The sequence below is a fragment of the Micropterus salmoides genome, unplaced genomic scaffold (assembly GCF_014851395.1).
Source record: "Micropterus salmoides isolate LMB-PRFRI ecotype aquatic unplaced genomic scaffold, ASM1485139v1 Ms_hic_scaffold_9, whole genome shotgun sequence".
NCBI classification, from domain to species: domain Eukaryota; kingdom Metazoa; phylum Chordata; class Actinopteri; order Centrarchiformes; family Centrarchidae; genus Micropterus; species Micropterus salmoides.
Window position 1 is genome coordinate 34540080 of NW_024044681.1, and position 23378 is coordinate 34563457.

General features: G+C 43.0%; 1 protein-coding gene across 3 annotated transcripts in view; it reads left to right on the forward strand.

Moving 5' to 3' along the window:
• The window catches only part of robo3 (roundabout, axon guidance receptor, homolog 3 (Drosophila)), an 81523-nt gene that overhangs the window by 10965 nt on the left and 47180 nt on the right, over positions 1-23378 (forward strand). For all 3 annotated transcript variants that reach the window (XM_038709076.1, XM_038709077.1, XM_038709078.1), the window contains exon 2: positions 6375-6701. In XM_038709076.1, coding sequence (XP_038565004.1) covers positions 6375-6701 — 327 coding nt within the window. The remainder of the gene's footprint in view (positions 1-6374; positions 6702-23378) is intronic.

Genomic DNA, 23378 nt, shown 5'->3' on the forward strand with positions numbered 1-23378 from the left:
TCTGTGTTTGAAAAATAGTGTCTGAGCCTGGGAAATGCAGTCTGGCAAAGATGCAGGGGTAAGTGCATATTTACATACAAAGCAACAGAGGTGCAGAAAACTGTTTAACAGCCTGTGACCTTAAAAGCTTGTCAAGCTAAATTATGTTGAAATGAACTGTTCACAGCTCTCCATATTGCACATCAGGAGATTCATGAAAGATAACATTTTCCATCTACCTTACAACTTTGTCTTAAATAGCTTTATTTTTGTTTCAGCCTCAGTTTCCCTTTTTTAATGATTAACTGTCAAGGCCTTTTGTCAACAGCAGCATGGTGAGCACCTCTCTAATCACATGCTCAGAACCCTTTGGCAGTCACTCTTCTTGCGATTTCTGAGGAGGGGATTATTTCTGGGTAATTGGAGAGGAACCATTGGAAGAGGCTGCATTATCATCACATTGTCTGTGAAAGTAACTTTTAATGCGCTTCTAATTTGGTATCCAAATAGAAAAACGCAACATTTATTTTAAGTTCTCAATTTTAAGACGGTCATACATTATGTATTAACAGTCTGAACCCCACATGCAAATAAATAGTCACCTCCCATTCCAGTAGCATTTCAATACTGGAGCGATGTGTGTGAGTTACTGGGTGGTGTTTGGATGTTTTTTGCCTTTTCAGAGGAAGTAAATCTGCTTAGGGATGAAAGCCCACTTGTGTTTGTGGTGAAATAAAGCTGGGGAGTTGGCAGAGGGGGGCTGGGAATCCACTGTAAATCTTTGGCAGTGGTCCTCAGCTCTTGTTTTATATCAGCAGGACACACCGAGCCACTTGTTCTTGTACTAGATGAGAAAAAGTTCTGCCTCAGCACTTTGCCATCCTCCATTATAGAAAGGACATTGCAGCAGGAGTTTGTGCTCCCCATGGCTGTTTTGTTCCAATTTTTCTTATTCGTATTTTTTTTATTTTTTTGCACTTTTGTCTTACGTACTATTTCTCTGTCACCCTTTTAGGCATTATTCTCTCTCCTCCTCTCGTTTTCCCCAGTTAAAACAACTTTGAAGTTGTTTGACAGTAATTCAATTTGCATATGCATGTTTAAATATAATCTATGTACAGAAACAGTGCACCATGTGAGCCTTTTTGATATTGAGTCTGTCAGTTTGAACACATCAGGCAGGCTGGGAGAGCTCATGCTGAGTTGAAATAAAAAAATGAAGACATTTGTCTCTACTGGTTTAACAACTTTATAATTAGACTACAAGAACAAGTCAAGTGTGTAGTATTTTGTGTGAAGAGATACTGTACAACTTTCAAACTGGAGCGAGGGCTCATAGTTTGCCATTGGTGTGAATTACATGAGTAATCAGATATGATGCAGCTTTGGTATGACAGGGTGACGGCATGTCTCTATAATAACTATGTAATTAGTACAGGGTTACCATGAGATCCTTAGTAAATCTTTAGATACCATTCATCTCACATAGCATATGTCAACTTTTAATTGCAAAGATACTTGAAAGTAATTTCCATAGCCACCATTTAGAGAAAATAAATAATGTAAAGCCATACCTTACCATCTGTGTATGTGTAAATAAACAACTTTGCAGAAGCTTCCTCCTCATAATCACCCAAGTTATTTATAAATCTGTGCCTTTACAGTGATTCGTACCTTTTCACAGTACAGTTTCACACCCAGTTTCATTCCAGTAACGTGTCAAACATGGATTGAACTTGTCCACAGCGACATGTATTGATGCCATATGTGTTAACTTGAGTCAGACCTGATAACTGTAATAAATTCTAAAGCATATGATTCATATCAATTTCAGAGCCCTCATTTCAGACACATGTATGCAGATTTGATATTTAATTCATATTGTCACCCGCCTGTCACTTTGATTTGTCAGAAATTACAGTTTGCGCCTCTAAAAGCCAAGATATAAAAATATTTTCACAACCACTCATGACTCACAGCTGTCGGATCTACAAGAGAAATCACACGTACCGTATATCCTTAAAGTCTGCTACAGCTCTTTTTTGGCATTGCCATTTAGACACTAATTCGTATTTTCTCCACGCACTTTCTTATCACACTCTGACTCTCACAGACTGGACTCCTACAGCATCCCTGTGGTTTCATTAGCTCACATGAAGCTTTGAGAATTGCTGCTATCCTGCTATAGTGCACCATGGACAGGAGCTAATAGGTCCTTAGAGGGTTCAGACTTTCCTATTAAGCACCCTTCTCAAGACAACTAGTCATACTCTCCAGACTCCAGCTGTCCATTTAACCCGAGTTGAGTTCCTCTTTTCCAGCCTTGCCCTTATCTGTTACATACATCTGCACTCAATGTGAGCTATGTAGCTGGGGAATACAACTCAGCTTAGAAATTCAAATATCTCTTGAGTTGTGTGGCAGCGCAGTCAGTCTCTATCAACATCCAGATCTGTACCATTAAACAGTTCTACTAATGTACAGCCTGCAGCTACACAAAAGAAGCTTGTACTGAGATCCCCATCATTACAGTGACATCAGTGTAGAATCAGAAAATGTCCCCCAAACCGAGCTGTACATCTGTGACATCATAGATGCAGATCATTTTTATTTGCTGAGGACAGAAGCCCAGAGACCATTTCACCAACTCCTCGGATGATAGGCGTATCATCTTTAAGAGCTGGCGCTCAGAGGTTGCCACTTGCACGTTCTCGTAATGATATTTAGCTCAATCACACACGGTGGTCTCTTCCTCTTTAAAATGTTTTCGCTTTACATTTCCACATGGCTTGTTCCAACCAACTTGGACTGTAAAATTTATGAGTCAGCTCTTAAAGGCTCTGTCCCGCTGGGCTCGCACCACAGACAACCCCCTCTTCCAAACCACCCCCGACCAGCCAGACTCCGTTCAGCCATGATACATATGCTACCGTAAAGCTCTTAGATGAACGGACTCTATCTACTGCTCGGAAACCTTGAGGGAGGAGAGGCACTTAGCAAAATAAAAATGCTCTGTTTTTATGCCACAAGAGAGAAAACTAACCGTATAGCTAATTTATGGAGCTATGTGAATATATACTATATACAGCCTCTGAAGTATCACACCACCAGCTCTGGGGAGTTGCCATGCACGTTTATTTACTGTTTTTTGAGACTTTCTACACCAACAATAATCATTAAAATAGTATTTTTTAGTTAATCATAAAAATAATCATCAGATTAATCGATTATTAATTGCAACCCAAGTTGAATGTAGCTCACAGTTTATTTTGGAATATTAATAAAAGGAATAAGGTAGATTTATTTGTCACTTTACAACAGGTTGTAAAGTTTGTTTAATGTGGCTTAACATCATAGTTATGCAAAGCCCATTTGTAGTCAAAAGCACATCAATGGTGATAATGTTTCCATACTCTGCAACTGTGATAATCAGCAAATGGTCAATTTTGGTAACGGTACTAGAAAAAGAGCTTTTGGTCAATCCGTAGTGAACGGATTTTAATTAGATTCTATACTGTTTTTGAAACAATTCAGTTATTATGTCTCAACTATCATTAAACTGCCACATTTTCAGTTTAGGAGAGAAAGAGACAGAAAGGAAATTGCAGTAATGTGTTTTTGTTCCATTAATGGCAGTGAAATATAACCTTTAAAGGTATATCTGATCAGATTGTGCTGCTTTCAGGGCATGAAAGCAGATGTCAGACATTAAGCCAGCTATTTGTTTCTAACTTGAAGCAACTTCAAGGCCTCAATACCATTTCCTCCTATTCAGAGCCTCAAATGTCTTTGTGAATATGAATTTAATACAGGGCCATCAGACGGTACTTTATATTCCCATCAGCGAAAAGCACTTCAGTGGAGTTCTTAATCCCCCCCAAAAGTGAGGATTTGTCACTTTGAGGGCAGGAATTTTGACTGCTTTTCCTATCAGGTGTTATCAGGAAAGCTTGAACCTTTGAACTCCTTCTCATTCATGCACCTGTGGGAAGAACCATCACGGCCTTCACTCTTACGTTGGACCTGATTACACTGTTTCCAAAGGTATATACCTGTTCTGTGGGCACATTGTCAGCTATCTTTCCATAGGAGAGGAAGAACACACAGGAAACAAAGAAATCGCTACTCTGATCACCTTCTGGGGGTTTGAGATTTACCCAAACTGCAACAAGCTCCTGCCTCTTAGTCAACCTGATTAATAATGGCTCCATCTTCTTTGTTTTTTTTATTCAGTGTACTTCCCTCACAATCTAAAACCTACACCAAAACTAAAAGTTACTGTCACCTTGACCTCTTTTAAATTCCTATTTAAACACAACTTTTTCAAACTTTAAAGAGGTGGTATTATGCTTTTTGGCTTTTTCACTCTCCTTTATTGAGTTATATATCTTTTGTGTGCATGTAATTGGTTTGCTTCCCTTTCATACCTGTGACATCACAGGAATGAAAGCTAAATGCGCCTCATATAACGCTCGCCAAGCGGTTAGTCCAACACAGCCCTCAAAAACACCGGTGGAAAAACAGTGAGCTGCAGCACGCAGCTCTCCTCTCTCTTCCAAACACTAGCTACAGTCAGTGGACAGAAAGTTGTTCCTGTGATGTAGAGACAGAGCTCAGTTAAAACTTTATGGATGAAAGATGCTTTTGTTACAGATTAATAACTCACCACTCTGAAACTCTTGCTCCAGTCCATGTTGCCAAGCTGGTCGGCAACACGTACAGCTGAACCGAAGCCCTGTTTACCGGCTTCTCATTGGCCCGCCCTTCTCTGCTTCTGATTGGCTAGTAGTCCTTAACTAGGAACTGAGCATGTGCAACTCATTTAGAGACAAGATGTATCACTCCATAGCTAAAACGAAGCCTTCAACACAGGGTGAAAAGAGGAGCTGCAGCACTGTGCAGTATGACAAAAAATATGGTGTTTTTTTGAAAATTAAACCATGTAAACCTGTTCTGGTACAACCCCTAAATAGTAATAAATAAAATTTTGAACCTGAAAATGAGCATAATACCACCGCTTTAATTAACTGAGCAATAAGTTACTCCAGAACAGCATCATACTCTTTGAGTAAAACAAAACTCAAGCGACCCCGACTTCTGTGTAATTCAGGAGCTACATAACTCCTGAACGCTGAACAAAGCAATTCATGTTTTCTGTCTTCCTGTTCACTGTGCACAACCACTCCCGCCAAGCTCCTGCTGTGAATGTTCTGAATACACAAAGTTGCGTATGCACTGCTAAATGGCATCGCTAAAGCATGAAATAATGAGACAGTACAAATGAGTTTTAGTTTAAAAACAGCATCGCTCGCTGGTTGAGTGGGAAGGCAAGACAAATCAGAAAAACTCTACAACAATGGTCATGAGAACAAAACTTGGTTATTCTAAAAAACACTAGACGCACCTCTTTTTCATATACTCTCCAGGGAGACATTTCACTTGTGCCTCGTGGTGCTTGAGTTTGTTATTGCTTTTCAAACATAATTATACCTCCAACATGCTGTCATTCAAAGTGGAGTAGGAAGAGGAAAGAAGATAGAAGGGGAAAAAGCAATTTTAAAACTTGCAAAAGCCTGTGGGAATTACCTCACTTCCATCTCTGTCTGCTTCTGTCTCTGTCTTCATTTATTTTTTTCAGTCAGACTTTCAAAGAAAAGCTAGGGAGTCTGCAGACTGCATAAACACTGACCAGACATGACCGCGCAGAGCTCTTCTAAGTGATTCAGTTAAATGGAAAACACCAGTTTAAAAGTATTTTCACTTGAAAATCGTATGGATATGGTTGTTTTCTGATATCAGTCAACCTACTTTCCCATGAGCTGCTGATCAGCACAGTTCTACCACATTTACTCCTCTCGTGCTTCGCCCTCCACTGCCGGAGAATTTGGTTTTGGTTTGATAGATAGAAAATTTAGAGCATGCAATTTCACACGTCCTCTTGATTTATGCTTTGAATGTAACCGTTGAGCAATTACATTACATGCTCGTTTCACACAGCCATGTTGTCGGTGATAAAACTGTGTTCATGCCGTTCAGCTCGAGAGGTTTAGAGAGAGGGCAACTGAGTGTGTTTTTAAAAGTTGGGCCGCCCACTTGCCTCTTGTGTGCAGTGGCCAGAATGTAAAAACATTATAGTCCTTACTCTTCCTACACTAGTGCAAGCTCACTCAGGAGTCGGTGAACAATGGAAATGTATAGTGTTGTCACATTTGCTCTTTAACTGTTAATTCTGTGCCTTTCTTTTCCATTTGGTATCTGTGGTGTAAAACACTAAACGACTCTGCATTTCCCAGAATTATACCCCAAATTTTAACACAAAAATCACAAAAATGCTGTGCTTTGATAAACTAAAATCTTAACCCTTTCTCTTCCCCATGTTGTTTTCTTCTCTCCAGGATCCCGACCCAGGTTAGAGGATGCGGCTCCCCGGATCGTGGAACACCCATCTGATCTGATCGTGTCCAAGGGCGAGCCGGCCACCCTCAACTGTAAGGCGGAGGGACGGCCCACTCCGATGGTGGAATGGTACAAAGATGGCGAGCGTGTCGAGACTGACCGAGAGGACCCTCGATCCCACCGGATGCTCTTACCCAGCGGCTCCCTCTTCTTCCTGCGCATTGTACACGGGAGGCGAAGCAAACCCGATGAAGGCGTCTACGTGTGTGTGGCGCGCAACTACCTGGGCGAGGCAGTCAGTCGCAATGCATCGCTGGAGGTGGCAAGTAAGTGTCTTTGATGTTTTGCAATTTAGGCTTGAGTGCTCAGGTGTTTGTGTGCGTGTGAGTCCGAAATTGAATGTTGCAGCCACATGGGAATTGGAAGAGTGTGAAGGACAGAGAATATGTGATGCTGGAGGTAAACTGAAATACACGACTGTTTTAGATGATTCACTTCAAACCTAAAGAAACATAGTGTGGGTCTGTGTATAGGCAAGAAAAGATAGCTGTGATAGCCCAGTGCTTGTCCACATATCAGGTGTCTAACATCATTTTACGTATTATGTAGTTCCAGTAATAAGAAACGAATTAAAGATAGATTTCGCTAGTAATAACATTTGCTGCACTACAAAAGCAGAGCAGTCTAGAGGCCTCTCTGGTCTCTTATCATCACCATCACTCGGCTGAGTTAACATAAACCACCCCTGACCCTCGTGTCAGATCTCCTGGCAGCTTGCACCCCTCGTCCTCCTCTCCAGCCTCCGACATCGCATCCTATCCTGTTCCCGCTCCAGAGAGCCTGGCCCCTGTCGTGTGCTGACCATGCCTCTGCAACCAGGCCTGTTAATGTAGACCTATGACAGCTAGCTCCTGCAAAAAAGATTGTCACAGGACAGGAAAGCTAAAAAAAAAAAACTTTCTTGCAGGGAGGGGAGGAAAGGCTACTGTTGGTTGGCAGCTTCTCACGAGCAGATGTTAGTTCCTTAAAATACAACAAACTCCTGTCAGAGGAGTTTCCAACAGACACCTCTTCAATTTTTTTTCTCTCTCCATAGCAAGGTTTGGCGGCACTTTAATGAAATGCAGATAGGGCCAATTAAATCTTTGCTGTTAGATTAGGTCATTACCTTCAGTGTTAGGAGAGCACAATAAAGTATAACTTTGTTTTGACAGCAGCAGCAGGTCATTTAAATACACTGTAGGGAGCTTATATGAATACATTTATAGTTGCTGCATCCAGGTAGGTGTTGTGTTTTCAAAATGGACTACAAATTAGGTACTTGTATTAAGTTAATACTGAAAGTATATGTACTTTATAGCCATGTCACACAACTGAAATTCTAAACCCAAAATGAACTTTTGCCTCTGTTATCCTTGCTTATCTACTAATTTAGACAAAAACGACTCTTGACAGCACATTGCTAGCAGGTTTTGCAGAAACACCAGTGAAGACATTTCCTCTAATTCCTTCACCCCTGCCTCTCCTAATATCATCCAGCCTTTAAACAGAAACCATCTCAGGAATTTCTCATTGCACTAACACGAACCAGCTGAACTTATTAAAATAAACTCCATTCCCTGTAAAAAAAATCTGTGAAACTCTAGATTCCTGTCACACACCTTACAGTCAGGCATCGTATTTTCCTGAAAGGCTCCAGCCACTAACTCAATAATCAGGCTGAATTTTCCCTGACTGCCTCCACAGAAAAACAGCCCATGAATCATTCTCTAGAAACAGCTGGGATCTGTGCAGTGTGTCCGTCACATTTCCTTTAAACGTTCGTCAAGCAGCTTTTTAACTAGTATATTAGCATATGGAAACCAAGCAGGTAGAATAGGTGGAAGTGTTGTAAATCACTTTTCACAGAGCTGGTTATGAAAAAAGCAAAGTAATATAGCAGAAACAGATGCTGGAAAGTTTTCACTTGCCATGAATTATCGCTAATGTTTTTCTCTGCAGTTTCTTTGCACAGTGCCAATTTTGAGCTCTCCCTTTGAGTTCCAAAGAAGCTATCTTTACTTTTCTAAATTCATTACATCAGGAAAGCGCTTACCGAAGAACTAAGGACACATTATTATTATTATTATTATTATTACTATTATTATTATCCTTGAGTTTTTTTCTGGCAGCTGCTGAAGTAACAAGAGAGTCTCTTTTTTAAATTTTTTTTAATTTATTCATTCTGGGAAGTTTCACTGAGAGGAAGCCTTATCTTTTGCAGGAACGCCCTGGGGCCGGTTTCACAAAGATAGACTTTGACTATGGCTTAGATATCGTAGATAGTCTGACTTCAGATAGACATCTAAATCAGACCGTTGCACAAAGCACTGAAGACTCTGACTATCTTAAGTAGGACTACAATGTAATGAATTCTGGGTAGAATAAGACACTTTTCAAAGCATACAAAATGGCAGATTGAGTAGGCGCGTCAAACCGCTCAGGGCAGTTTACCCCGGTGGAAAAAGTGTGTTTGTTGAAGCAGTATAATAGTAAAAGGACATTGTACTTAATTTAGCGGCAAGTGTAGTAACAAAAAGAAATGCTTGATTTGGAAAAACTGTAAACAGCATTAACCCTACCGTCGAGCGGTGCATCAAAGATATCCAGAAAACATCCAAGAACATGGTACAAGATGCCAAAAAAGAAATATTGAAGAGAAAATATCCTAAAACAGGAGGAGGAGTACTTCAGCTAATTCATCTGTGAGACTCAGGATAGCTTCCTTGGCTAAATGAAACCAAACGATGAAGTCCTCGTTGTTGTAAATTTCTAGTAGGTTACTGCGGTCCCTGAAACGTCTTTCCCTTCTCATGGCTCTCTCCATAATATTGTCAGCAAACCACAAATCAGGATCCATTTCCCCTTTTTTTTGGCTGTTTGTAATGTAACTGATTATTACTGGTAGTTACCAAGGTAACAGAGAATTTTAGACCTAAGTTAGCCTGGGGGCAAGGTGTCTGAATTTATTGGTTTTTAAACTTAGTCTTCATTTTTGTGAAACAGTCTAACTTGCATTAGACTAGCCTCTGAGCAAATTTTAGACTAGTCTGACACTATAGTCACTAATCACATTCGCACAGTTACACACATTCACACCTGGAAGCTGCCCAGGACAACCTTGCCCTAAGTTCCCCTAGTAGGCCCACATCGACAAGGCTCTGTGAGGCTGAGCACGTTCATTATTGCAGTCAGCAGGGTTTGGTGTGTATTCTGAGCCTGTCGTCTTTAATGCCAGTGTCTGCCAGGCCACACAGCTGTATCTCCAGCTTTCTGTTGCTTTCTATCATAATACTGTGGTCCTTTGGAAGGTGATGTCCTCTGCAGCTGTCTGCAAACAGACACATGCACAGGGACACAACTTGGCGCACAGCAGTTGCTCTCACAGATAAGAATCCTTAATCCGTGCTGGTGGTGGAGGAAAAACTGAAAATGTGTGTTTTACTTGTGTGCATCTGCCTACACACCCGCACAAGAGAGGGAGAGAGAGGTTATATAGAACAAACAGTGGCCAGTGCCAAAGCCAAGCCAGTGCCAGCTCCTGCCAGCCCCCTCTGCGTGGTACCAATGGTGCCGGAGATAAGGCTGCAGGCGCATAAGCCCTCCTGGAGCTGCCAGGGGCCTCAGTGTGGCAGAGAAGGCGCAAGATGGCACTTTGTGGCACGGTGTCACTTTGCTCCCCAGCCTATGACTTGGAAGCACTGGGGGCAAACTGAGAGGGAGCTGCATTGTGTATTGGTGTGTATATTTGGTATCAGGGTGGAAGCCAACCCAGTGGGAAGGGTGGAAGGATCAGGAGTTTTAACCCCTCACAGTCCATCTGCTGCAGGCTGAGAGGCAGGCAGGGTGATGAAAGCCGTATGCAGTATGGATGAACTGGCAGTGCTGACAAATATACCTGACTTTTGTGGAAGTGCTTCATTTTGTAGTGTTTCATGTTACATGTTAATGGCTTTGCGTACCAAAGAGGACAAGGGCACAATCTTTTTAAAGTGCTTTAACAGACCCAGCAGTTGATAAACGAGTCCTAAGAGGTCAAACAAATGTAAAACTAGACACCCCATCATCTGTTTGAAAGTGCACAAAGTTATGGATTTCAGCTTTAAAGTGATACTCCACTCGAAATCTGTCTCTTGAAGATCAAACACCCTGTGCAGGCTTAAAAGGTGGCTATAAAATGTTTGTAGATTTCTCACTGATGGTGAACATCTGCTGTAGCTGGAATTCAGTCCCTTGTGCCATATTCCAATGGCGAAAGAATATTAAAAAAGTATTTCACACAACCTCTGCAGTATAATCAACTTACACCCCCCATTGGAAGTGCTGAGTGCACCATGTCATGGACACAGGTTCAATACCTTGTTATAACATGAAGTGTTGGAAAGTGAAAAACCTGTTTGTGTGCAGACCACCTTTCCTTTGCAAACATTCATACTGACAGTTAGGCCCCCAATAACTGTGTTACCTCAGTAACAATTTCCATTTATTATTAATGACACTATAGTCTAAAACATGACATAATTGTTTGATGCATGAACTGTAAGAGTTTTTTTATAAGCTTCAGTAGGTTTAGTGTAACCTCAGATATTTTTTAGACAAACATTGCAGTGACGTGTCAATGTCTTAAAGATAAACAGGTAGAATATCACGCCACATAACCTTGATACAAATGCAGGATCAAAAGGAAATGTAAATGTAAAATGTACACAGTGTCATGAGTTACCAAAATGCACATCTGTGTTGTAAGTGTAGCTGTCATCCAGCAGTAAGCCCCAAAAATCTTGCATTTGCCCCAATCCTATCCAATTTCACACATTAGAAGAGATTATTTGATCCTGAAAATGTGGCCTACAAAGTTATGTGCCAGGAGCAGAGGCCAATTGATGTCATGCATAAAGGTCAGTCAAGCACAATGGACCCAACAGGCCAGACACCGCTAGGTGAGGATTTAACATTCAGAGTGACTCGCCCGAGCTCCTGGCGGCTTTTTCTTTGAGTTTTATACCTCTGATGTTTTTATTACGCCTGCTACGTCTCTACCGCCTGGCTTTATGGCTCATGAATATTCACACCAACAGGGGAGGAGAAGGCGCTGGGGGCGGGGTCAGGGGCATTTCAAATAAAACTAACTGGTAACCTCTGAGGGTTTTATGCCCCTCCAAACCAAACCCCCGCCAATTTTTTAAAGGTTGTTTGGAGGTTAAGCCTTCAGTGTTCATGATGGCAGCTGCCTTGTGGAAGTTGGGGAATGAACAGGTGAAGATGTGATGAAACTCCTGTTTTCCTCTGCCTTTGTGTGAATTTGTTTGCGTGTCTGTGTGTATGTGGGTGTGTACGTCCGTAAGCCTTTGTAGCGGTGGCCTGGGCCAACTTTCTCACTCGTAGTAATCCTAGACACCAGGGTGGGAGAAACAGTTGAGCAGCACTGTCACCACTTGGATCCTCCTTTCTCTTTCTGTCTCCCTCTCACGCACACACAGACACATGCATGCACACACACACACACACGCACACACACACACACAGACACACACACACACCTGTCATTCTGTTTTTGATCACTGAGACCCCTGTGCCGAAAAATGGATTTCAGGGTTTATGGATTTGGAAATGGCTGAAAGGATTTGGGGGTTTGGTGTTAGGAAAGAGTTATAGTGGGAGAGAAGTGTAGGTTAGACGATTCTGTTAAAAGAGATAAAGTCTCTGCCCCCTCCCTCCTCTGTCGCTGCACTCCTCGAGCTGCCCTCTGTCCCTCTTATTAACCCCAGTGGTCTGGAGCCATATGGGATGTGATTGGAGCTCTGTGCATGCTGTCATACACAGTGGAGTGCAATCCCACTATGTACATCTACTAAGACCGTACAAGTACCTGCGGGGTACAGCTAAGCTCCCACTGACCTGCTACCAGTTTCTGTAAACACCTGTTAATATAAATTATATTATAAATCAGAGTATGAGCCAAGTCAGATCTGTTCCAACCACCAGGTAAATAGGGTTTTTAAGTAAGTTTATTGTGGGAGGGAAAAAGTCTTTATGTGATGATGTTGAAGTAAAGCTGATGAAAGCCATTACTCTCCAGCCTGAATGCCATCCTGTGCACTGTAAAAACAGGATGTTCCCATTTGCCTAAACTGAATAACAGTTTCTTATCTTTAAACCTATTCTTGTTAACAATAGTTTTATCTGTTAACCTGTGAGCTGCTTTTAGCTGTTAGCCTACTTTGAATGAGCTGATATGATCTGCTATGCCAGAGGTTTTCAGGGTGGGAGGTGGGCCTCCCCAGGGGGGCTCACTGAATGAAAGTGAAAAACTATTACATTAGTTATTACATTAGTTATTAAAGGGAGATCACACAGAATATCTCATAGAGTCTGTGTGCCTTGGTTAAAGGAAGAGTTCAAAGATACAGTAGTTGTAGGAAGTTTACTTTTTTCCCACTTTTTCAGAGTCAGAAACTAATACCTTTTTACACCAAAATTAGTGCATATATTTGGGTCTTTTAATCAACAACTTGCTGAAAATACATATATTTACACTGCCGGTAAAAGAGTTTGCCTTTTCTGTTTTTTAGTATACAGCAGAAAGCAGCATGGAGGCCAGTGACAATGTTGCTGTGTGTAGAAATAAGGTGTAGCTGGTCTGTTTCTGGTTTAACAGCACCGTGCTGGGCAGGTGACAGGTGTGTTTACTGTGTTTGTGTGCTCTGAATAACGTCACAGCGTGGATGTGAAGTCACACAGCTGATGGACTGTTAGCCTGTATGGATTGGAGTCGCACCGGAAAAGGGCGGGAAATTTGGGTGTCGATAAATACCTGTGACTACTGCAGTCATTTGACCCAGGAGTGAATGCCGATTGTACCCTTTCACCCCGAAGACAAAAGCCAGTGATTTTTTGCCAGTGTGAAAGGGGACATTCATAAATGGGTCAGGCCTTTTTTATGTATTTGGTGTATTCTGAATAAAACTGAAATATTCGGCTATCTTGGTTCAATTTTAGTGTCTATTGAATCAAATAACATAATCATGATTCCATAGGCATCCAGGAATTGAGCGAAAGCATGTATCATCTCTAACACCATGACAGGCTGATTTAAGAAAAAAGAAAAGAAAATGTGAGTGGTGTATGAGTATACATACCAATGCTATGAGTTTCACATTCAGCCCTCGCTGCATCTTCCTGCGCTGTCATAGCAGTATGACAATGTTTTCCACCAGCTGTCTAAAGCACTTTGTCTTTTCACAACCATTTGTCAAGGCACCCACACTGCTGAGTCTTATTTGCCAGTATCCTCCTACTCTGCGTTTTGCCAGCTAAGATTGGGCATTAGGATATGTACTGTATGTCGTCATGCTTCATCACACCCACGTAGTTACCATGAATCAATATGTGGGTATTTGTTTTTGGCACACTGAGCCAAGAGGGAGTGATACAGTAACACTATCACCTGTCATACTGAACTCTTCAGCAGTGATATTCTCTTGCTTGATAACAAGCTCTCCTCTCTGTGTTTGTGTGTGTGTCTCTGTCTGTCTATCTGTGTGAGTTCTGAGATGTGTTCACGCTTCACTAATGGGATTGCAGGTCCCAGCCTTGTGGAGGACAGAGCCGGTGGCCATTCTGGTCTTAAAAGAGGGGGATCAGATGGCCGGAGTGAGGCCATGGGCCTCTGGCTTAACCCCCTCTGTATGATCCGGCCGTCTGCCGGTCATTGAGCCAGCGCCACCAGCCAAACCCTCCTCCAGAGGATAGCCATGAATTAATTAGACCATACTAAAGGCGAGTCCTACCAGTGTGTATGTGTGTGTGTGTGTGTGTGTGTGTGTTTGTTTCTGTGTGTCATAAAGGGTCAGTGGGACAAAGGCATAAGGATGAGGGGTTGAGGCGGGGGTGGTTCGGGGGGAGAGGCTTTGACAACAGGTGGTGTGAGGAAGAGCATTAACCTCCTCCCCCCCTTTAACGACAGTGTAGTACAGGGGCCACAGGGGCTGGGGAGAACAATAAAGGCCCTTGCTCCAACCATTGTGTCCAATCATGCCCCATTATCTCTCTGAGCTGCTGATCACAGGCGCTTGCACTGCCACACACACCAGTCCTAAATGTCCAGTGCTAAATGACTGTCCTCACTGGTCGTTTCCTGTATATATCTATTCATATGCTCACACATGCATGCACATGAAAAGCAACACCAGTCCTGGTCCAGTCCACTAGAAAGTCTCAAAATAAATGTTAGCTGTTGATTCAACTCAAAAAATGCCACTTTAGGCCACTCTTATAGCAGCAGTGTGTGGTGTTGGATGGGACTGAACAAATGTTCAGGTGCTACCCTCCATATAAATAGGTAATACGAATACAAACGATATGGAATCACAATGAATTTTAATAAAGGTAAAAAAAATCTGGATCTGTTTTATATCCACAATAAGCCTGAATGTATTTCATTTCATTGTTTCAGTATCTTGATTAAGACTGAGAGTCATTTCTCACAGCCTTACAGGATGCAAATGACCCCCTGTCGGGGCTCATTGAGGCCAACAATAGCCCTCTGGCAAACCTACACAAGGGGCTGTGTGGCGTTGGTGTGTTGCTTCAGGCTACAGATTAAGAGACAGATATATGAACCAGGAAGTCCAGTTGGAAGCCTTATCAGACCCAAAGACACTACAGAGCAGTTTATACTTATTTTGGGCAGAATTGCAACTGGGAATTTACACAGCTCCCTCTATGTCTACGAGATACACATGCTACAAGATTTTCCTGTTCGTGTAATTTGTACTTCTGTGTAGTTGATTGGTCACCACAGTGTACTGTCAGACGGTGCACCGCTCAGGGGCAACAGCTGAACCAGGATAAACCAGACTGCTATGCATTTTTGAGCCAGAGCCCTCTGCAGCATCAACCCCTGCTGCACCTAAGCAGCGTCCTCGTTGAAATTAATGAGGAGTCTATGTTTTTTAATGTATTGCTAATGTCTGTCTGAATGTGCCCGTAGGGTGCATGAGGGGGCATCATGAAAAAACACAAGTCAGGGCTGAATCAGTAGAGAAAGTAGAACAAAAGGCTGTTATGCCCTCTGTGATGAGCTGCGACAGGGAAATAGACCGAGCAGAACACAAATAACAGATACGACAGTGATTGCAAATGGCAGACACAAACATGCAGAGTTGGTAACTCAAAACAAATCCACCAATTCATCACAAAACACGTGAAGCAGGATACATCTGGGGAGTTTCAGGCGTCATTAATGACAGACAGTAAGCACGGCAGGCCAGCACAATCAATACAAGGTTCAAGCCAATCAATCGAACCCAGAGCATCATTACAGGGCCGATAAAAAGGGAGGACATTAATGCAACAGAGGGAGAAGCATCTGGTTGGCAGTCTTGTCATTAAGCAGTAAAATTAGTGTAAGAGTGAATGTTAAACCACAAATGGAGCCCTGTAAGAATCAAGATAGTCTTCACCTAACTTGTTGTGATCTTTGGACAGCACTTTGTAGTAAACAAAGCAGTGGAGTTATTGGGAAAATCATTGTGTGGAATGAACAACAGGTTGGGGTTACGTTTGAGCTCCTCCTTTTCAAAGGGCAGCAGGACTTATGACTGCGATACCTAAACATTTCCTTGTTATCACTGGACAACGTCATTTAGATAATCTGGTGTATATATTACTTGTGAACTTAAACTGGTAATTGGATGCTGATTGGTTAGACCATTAGACGACATATTCAAATTGGTGTGAAAGTCATTCTGACTGCTGTAAAACCAACTCTACCTGCCAGATGGAAACTCATTCTGGTTATTCTGCAATTTTTTGTACTTGCAGGACGACTCATTCCAGACTGGACATCCTCTCATTGGTTTTTAGCAAGAGACATTATTTTCAACTCTCAGCACATTGTAAGCATGTATATTTGAGTGCCAGAAAATATCACTTTATTCCAAGTCACAGGTTAGCATTCAGCTAATTGACACAGTTTCCCTTCATATGAATAAAGGGGTCATGTTCTTCCTTTTATGTTGAGAGCTGTTTGCCACTGTCGTATCAAGAGCAATTTAGTGAGCAATGAGAGCATGTTTAACAGCCTTGTTGTATGTGCTTTTAATATGTACATCTTTGTCCACTTCTGTCACAGTTTATCTTTTGTCACATTTCCAATTCCCTGATTGGGAACAGCATAGGGACTGTTTCAAGGGCGGTTTGTCGCTTAAAATTAACCTTTCAACGTTTGTATAGACCGATGCAATACCCCTTGAGTATTTGGTATGGCCGAAGTAATACCAGTCACAAGATCTTTGTGGTGAAAAAGGTATTTCAGAGGGATTTAGGTATATTTGACCTGTCTGTAAATGGTAAATACGAGGGTAAACAGCTGTGGAAAATGCTTATTGATTTCTACTCGTGCGTATTTGTACAAGATTCATTTCTCCTTAAGTTGCGCTCCCACCTCAGAGTTAGAAAAGGTCAGTGAACGGCGGCTTAAGTCATTCAAGTGGAGCTAAATGGATTTCTGCTCCGAGATCCATCTGTTTTTAGAGTTTGTTGACAGGGTGGAAAATTGGAACTGTTGCTCTTCCCTCCCCCAGTTGCCACCTCCCCTTTCAGTGTAAGGGTATGAACAGGCGTGGCACTGTAACCCAGGTAAAAAAGTGTGCTGGGCGCGAGGCAGGATACAAGGCCTGACCATCTGCTCCAGCTATGTGAGCACATTCGTGTACGTTTGACAGGAAGAACTGTGGCGTCGGTTGGGCTTCCACCGTAAGATGCGTTAGCAGACAGGGACAGCTGACGGGGGGGGGGGGTCATCTGACGCAGGCAGACTGGCTCGCTTCCAACAGGAAGACGCTGATGTCAAAGAAAAGATTCACCTTCTTCACCTCTCAGGCACCAGCAGGGAAAGAAGACAGTGTCAATTGACAGGACTTACTAGATGGTGAGAAAGCATAGAAAACTGCTCATAAGCTACTGCCAGTGTTCTCCTGCATTGTTTTTAGCTTGTAGCCATCCATCTCCCAGCAAACGTGTGGGTGTTTTTCCACCAATACTAGGACTAGCTTTTATGAACAGTAGCTGCAAAGTCAACATCTTACTATAAGATCCCACAATCAGCAAGCATTCAGACTGAAAATAGCACTGGGTTAAAAAAATATATACAAAGGGCTGTGCACCACTGTGTACAGGTGAGATGATTCACTTCCAGGGAGTCCAGTGTGAGTGCTACATCCACGAATTGAAAGGCTCAACAGATGCCAAAACACTGAATCATGATGTACAATACTATGACATAGGATTTTCTCCACCCGGTCAGGCATGACGTTACAAAATATTCTAGGAATATACTAGGGATCGGCATGCGCAAATAATTTACTTTGCATTGCATCGTTGCAGCTTTTTTGTTCGACAACTGTTTTTTTAAAATCACTCTAGTGCTCTCATTGAACTGAACGAGGAGGCTGTGCTTTATGATGTAGTCCTACAGTCGGTCTGAACACGGCCTAAGTCACCTTGTTATAATTTCCCCTGAAATGCCTTATTGTTGGAATTCTTGAAGGTGCTCATTGCCACCGTCCCACTGCAGCGGTAAATAATTAATGGGTTATGTATTAGTGGGTTTGTGTTGGGGCTGCCGATTGTCTATAGGCGCCTCTGTCCACCCCGTTCCCCTTGAGGTCGAGTTAAAGAGTGTTTCTAGTTTTCCAGATGGGTGAACTACAGTTGATAGTGCCGGAGGGTCAGCTGAGGGCAGTTCGGGGCAGGCGAGTTGGTGGGTGGAGGGGGACACTTCAGTTGCCTTACAATGGGCTTCTCAGCTATTCCCGGCGACCCTCTTACCCCACTGCAATAGGCCGCACCACGTTGGCCATTACTAGATTAAAGTAATCCTCTTTTCAGGGCCAGACAATTGCTTTATTAGCTGACCACACACAGAAGCCTGACCACCCCTGTAATGGTATTGTTGTGAGGCGGGGCTGGGGGGCGGGGGGGCTTGGGTTTGTCGTAATTTTTTCTGCACTCCCTAGTAATGTCTTGCACTCTTTACTCCTCCTTATTTTATCCTTCACACCGACCACATTTGTCTGTTTGCTCCTTGTATGTATTTGGAGTCACATACATATACACACACCACACACCAAATGCACACACCTCACCCTCCACACCTCATATTCTTTATCACAAATATCTAATTAAGTGCGTGTATGGATGTGCATGTTTGAAACCCCACCCTCCCTCCTCCTCTTCCTCTTCCTCCTCCCTTCTTAGCATGCAGTCCAGATTTTTTTTTCTCCAAACCTCTCTGCTGGCTTGTTTTTGCCAAGCAACTCCCATCAAAATGCTGTTTCATCTCCTCTCATCCACAGTTTCTAAAGGCGTGGCGCATTTCCAACTAAAGCAAAAACGTTCCTTTAAAATCCAATCCAAAATGTCTGTGCTTTTGTTGACAGATCTTTCTTTGTCAAAAGGGCATAAGCTGTTTTTACAAGCCTGGCGATCAGGCGTGAACCACTTTTCCTGATCATTTTATTCAGCTTTATGAGGAGTGGAGGGACATTCAAGCTGAATTAAGTATTGTCAAACTGTTTGAATATTTCAGGAATAGCTGGGATAATTTGAAGTGATGTGGTATGTCTCTGTCTCTATCATTTACATCAGTGTCCATAAGAGAGGCACACGCTTGCTTTTGTAACAAAAAAGAGTTGCAGGGCTTTGTGATGCACCTCCTAGAGGCTACATGCCAGTTTCAATTAAAGAGGAGACTCGTGCATGGCATAGTCCAAAATAATCTATAGTCCTTTTCTTTTAACATCAAACGTATACATTGCTGGACTGAATTCCTCCACTTGCCAATAAATACAAAGCTTCATTAAACTGATAGATTTGACATGGAACAACCATTCACCTTGACTGTACTCCATCTGACATATCTTTCCCCCTCAGAGGTCATACTGTTTATCACCAGTTCCTATTAAGAGACTAAAGAGAGGGAGAAATAAATCTTATACACAGCTTTTTAATAATGTGATGTTATTGATCCACGGCAGGAAATAGTTTTTCTTGCTCCTCACTGCAGGAGGTCAGAAGTCAGGGCCAGCCACACAACAGCACCTTGCAGTAGGAAACAAATCATTGTCTAGCCCAAGGACACTTCAGCTGCGGCTGTGGATGCTTGTGGCACTTTGCTGGGTTCTCTGTTTGAAGGACGTCTCTCTTACCACCACTCTGCCCCATTCCATCCTATCACTTCTTGGAGGAAAATCCGAGAGCCTGGTAACCACAGTGTTACTTTAATTTCCAGAGAGTCACAGAGTCCATACTCTGCTGAGTTTGGTCTGCAAGTTGTCAGGGGTTGGGGGAGTCATGTGTGTATCCCATCAGGAATTGCAGAGATGAAAACACATAGATGAAAAATTGGCCAAAAAAACACATGGACACACACACACACACGCACACAGGGCCAACATGGCATGCCAGGGGAGGTTTGCGGTGGATTAACCTCAAGGTTGCTGGGTGGGTGAGCACAGCCGGAGCAGCAGCACCAGCTCAGAATTGGGATGGGAACCTGCTGCTGAGCCACACATAGGTGAACACTTACCATGCCAGGAGATTGAAGGGATTTACACGCGTATGAGGAGAAGTTTGTCTGTGACCGTTGGTGTGTGTATGAATGTACACACGTTTGTGTTTACAGTAGACCGGCTTTATCAGTGTCTGTGCATAAACTTGGGGCACTGTTTGCAGGACCAGGTTAATGGGAGGGGTTGGGGGTAGGTTTTGCCTGCCAAGCAGTATTTTAATACGGCCCCCCTCTTGACTTGAAATATGGTTATTTCAATCAAATGGGCCTGGCATGCCTCCGGCTTGTTCTGCTCTGTTTGAGTGTGTGCATGTATGTGTGATGGGGGAAGGAAGGCAGAGGGGGGTGAAGATCCAGCAGGAGGTATGGAAGGTTAGCCAAGGCCTTTAATAGCTCTCTGGACACACACATACAGTGAGACTCACAAAGCCTGAGTGATGTACTCCTCGTGATCATTTATCATTTCCAAAGTACCATTAATATTTCATCTTTAACTATCTTTTACTTTATCTTTGTCTTGACAAAACTACCTGGATGAACCAGATGAGCCTGTACACTTTACTTAATAAAATGGCTGATGGCATATAAAGGAGAAATAAAGACAGCCAAGGTAATAAAATATTTTCACCCTGAGAAAATCTTTGGTGCAGCCCAGTATCTCAAGGAATTGGGGTTTTATTGGACGATTCTCCAGATTATGATATTCAGCCAGTGCAGGCAGTAATGTGCGCTGTAGGTAGCCGGATTTATGCTTGAGGCAAGGGCTTAACGGGAGTCTCGACACAGATTTCTAAGGGGTAGGTTTTGATTTATAGTCACTTTCACTTTGTGAAACAAGTAATGGCTGGAAAGGAACATTTCTGACTACTCTGTGCAGTCGCTGCATTTTCGTTGTTTCATGGAGTGCTGATCGCGGTGAGCGGAAGGTTTGCAGTGGAGACAGCTTTGTTCAATGTGTGTTACTGAAAAGGAGACGATAGCTGAGCCTTTGTTCAGCTTCACTTTCACTCTCAACAATCTCTACCCACATCGGGCACTTGAATGAACAAACACAAGTAGCCCAGGCTAACCAATCACAGTCCTGGAAGTCGCCATGTGGCTACGCTCTTCTCAAACTAACACTTTTACAAAGATATTACTGATTGTACTGATTATTTTTAAGGAATGGTAAAAAAAATAATTATAGCTAGTGGATGAACAGACACATCGACATATATACATCTCACATGACTGCATGGCTCAGTGTTACGTTAGACCGGTCCAGATGTCGACATTCCCGACCAAGAAAATAAAACGTATCTGAACAAACCCGCCAGCATGCATGCATTTGTTTCATATAAATTAGTATGCGCAACCTTCCAAACTCCCAGTCATTTCTGTAGGACTTCCATTGTTTTACCACATACACTCCCATGTAAAGCAGGAAAACAGTTTTGTTGTCTCCATGCTAACAGGGCGCCCACAAGTTGGCCTGATCATCCTCAACCTCTCTTCTTCAGCATGTTATGGGCCACATGCTTCATTATAACACACACACACACACACACACACACACACACACTGCTAACCCCTCCCCATCAGCACCCCTTTTCCCTTTAGCGCCTGTGTGGCTGATAATGAGGGCCTCTTGTGCTGTCCCACTGCTGCATGTGGGGCCCACGGTCATATTGTCTGCAGACTGCACCACTGCCAAGTATTAGCCCCCCACACCTCCTACCCGCTCCTCATCCAACCCTAGCCCACCCCCCTGCCCACACGTCTGGGTGTGACAAGACACCGTGGAGGGGCCAGGCCCAGGCATTTATGAGCGCTTAAAAAGCTGTGACACGTTGCACCTTGACAGATAACCTCATCTATTTTTTTCTCAGTAGCGCTGGGGGTGGGTGGGAGATAGTGGTTTCTCATATTTTATCACTTAAATCCATTTTAGGCAGTGTTTTACATGTAGCCACGGAGAGAACGCATTTTATCATTTATTTAGGCATCTTAGGCAGTATGAGAGGATGACATGAATTTTAAATTGAATGTAATTTTCTAGGGTTAGCACGCTGATTGTGTTGTTAGAAGAGGTTTATCTATGCTAATAACAGGCTTATAATCTGCCTGCAAAGCATTACAGTGACTTGTGGATTTCATTTCAGAGTTATCTGAGCCCAGTGGCTGATAATTGGTTTTCCTGAGGTTTGCTGAGAGAAATGGCGAGGCTTTCACGTCATGTTAATTTGTGCTGCAGAGACTTCTGGTCATGATCAATTTGGCAAACACTCCAGTGCTCTATAAAGTGGACTGTTTGCTTCCATTTTATTGCCTGATCTCCCTACTAATTGTTCATAAAAAGATTTTCTGAACATTCACCTTAAACCTGTAGGTTCTAATAAACCTATGCATGGAAATCATTTTTCATGCTTTTGTCATTTTGGCTAGTGGGATCAGCTGCTTTTCAACCATCAGCCCAGGTTTGGTGGCAGCATGGGTGGGCGGTCTCTGTGAGGGTGGTGGGGATTGGGTGGGTGGGGTCGGAGCAGCTGTTGTGGATGCTAAATGGGCTCAGCTGACGGGACTAAGCAAAAGCTACGGTGGCCTAAGTGGTTACTCCAGCCAACGACTAAGGAACAAAAGAAAATGGAGGGAGTGGATTTGAGGGGATAAATACTTTGAACATTGATAAACAGGGTATGTGTGTGTGTGATTGTGTGCTTAAAGTGCAGGGCATGCAGCAATGCTTGGGCCGAGAAGGTGACCCTTCTAGACTCATGGAAGGAGTAATTGAAATGCCCTGTCGCTGTGATACCTATTCATTTAGCTTTAGCGCCGGCTCAATTTTGCTGTTGGCCATTTGAGCATTTCAGAGAGCCAAACCTAGTTATGTCATTTACTCAAGGCCATAAAATGCTCTCAGGCCAAAGAACCTAATGACAGCACCATGAGAAAAATGGAATTACACTTTAAACCAAGTCGTTTTTTAGAAGGAGGGACATTTCAGGTCAGCTGTCAAAAATGTTGCTAAAGAAATGATAAGGGCTTCTTAACAGTGTGTGTGTACACTGCAGGGGTATTACAATCTCCAGTCAGCCTGTATGTTGGACTGAGCTGGTCATATTGGATGCAGACAGTGTTCTGCTGTGTTTGCTGCTACAGCTGCCGTGCAGCGTATCTGCGCGGGTGTCTGTGTTTGTATTGGGTGGGGTGGAGAGGCGATGTGTGCAGCATAGACATCTGTCTCCAACTGTGAGACCCCTGCCTCCTGTCCGTCTTCTCCAGACCCTCGCATCCCCACTGAAACACACACGCATACACACGCACACACACCCCCCCCCACACACATATATACACACACACACACACACCCCAATATCCTGTGCGGGCCGTTTGATCATGGTGTAATGGTTGA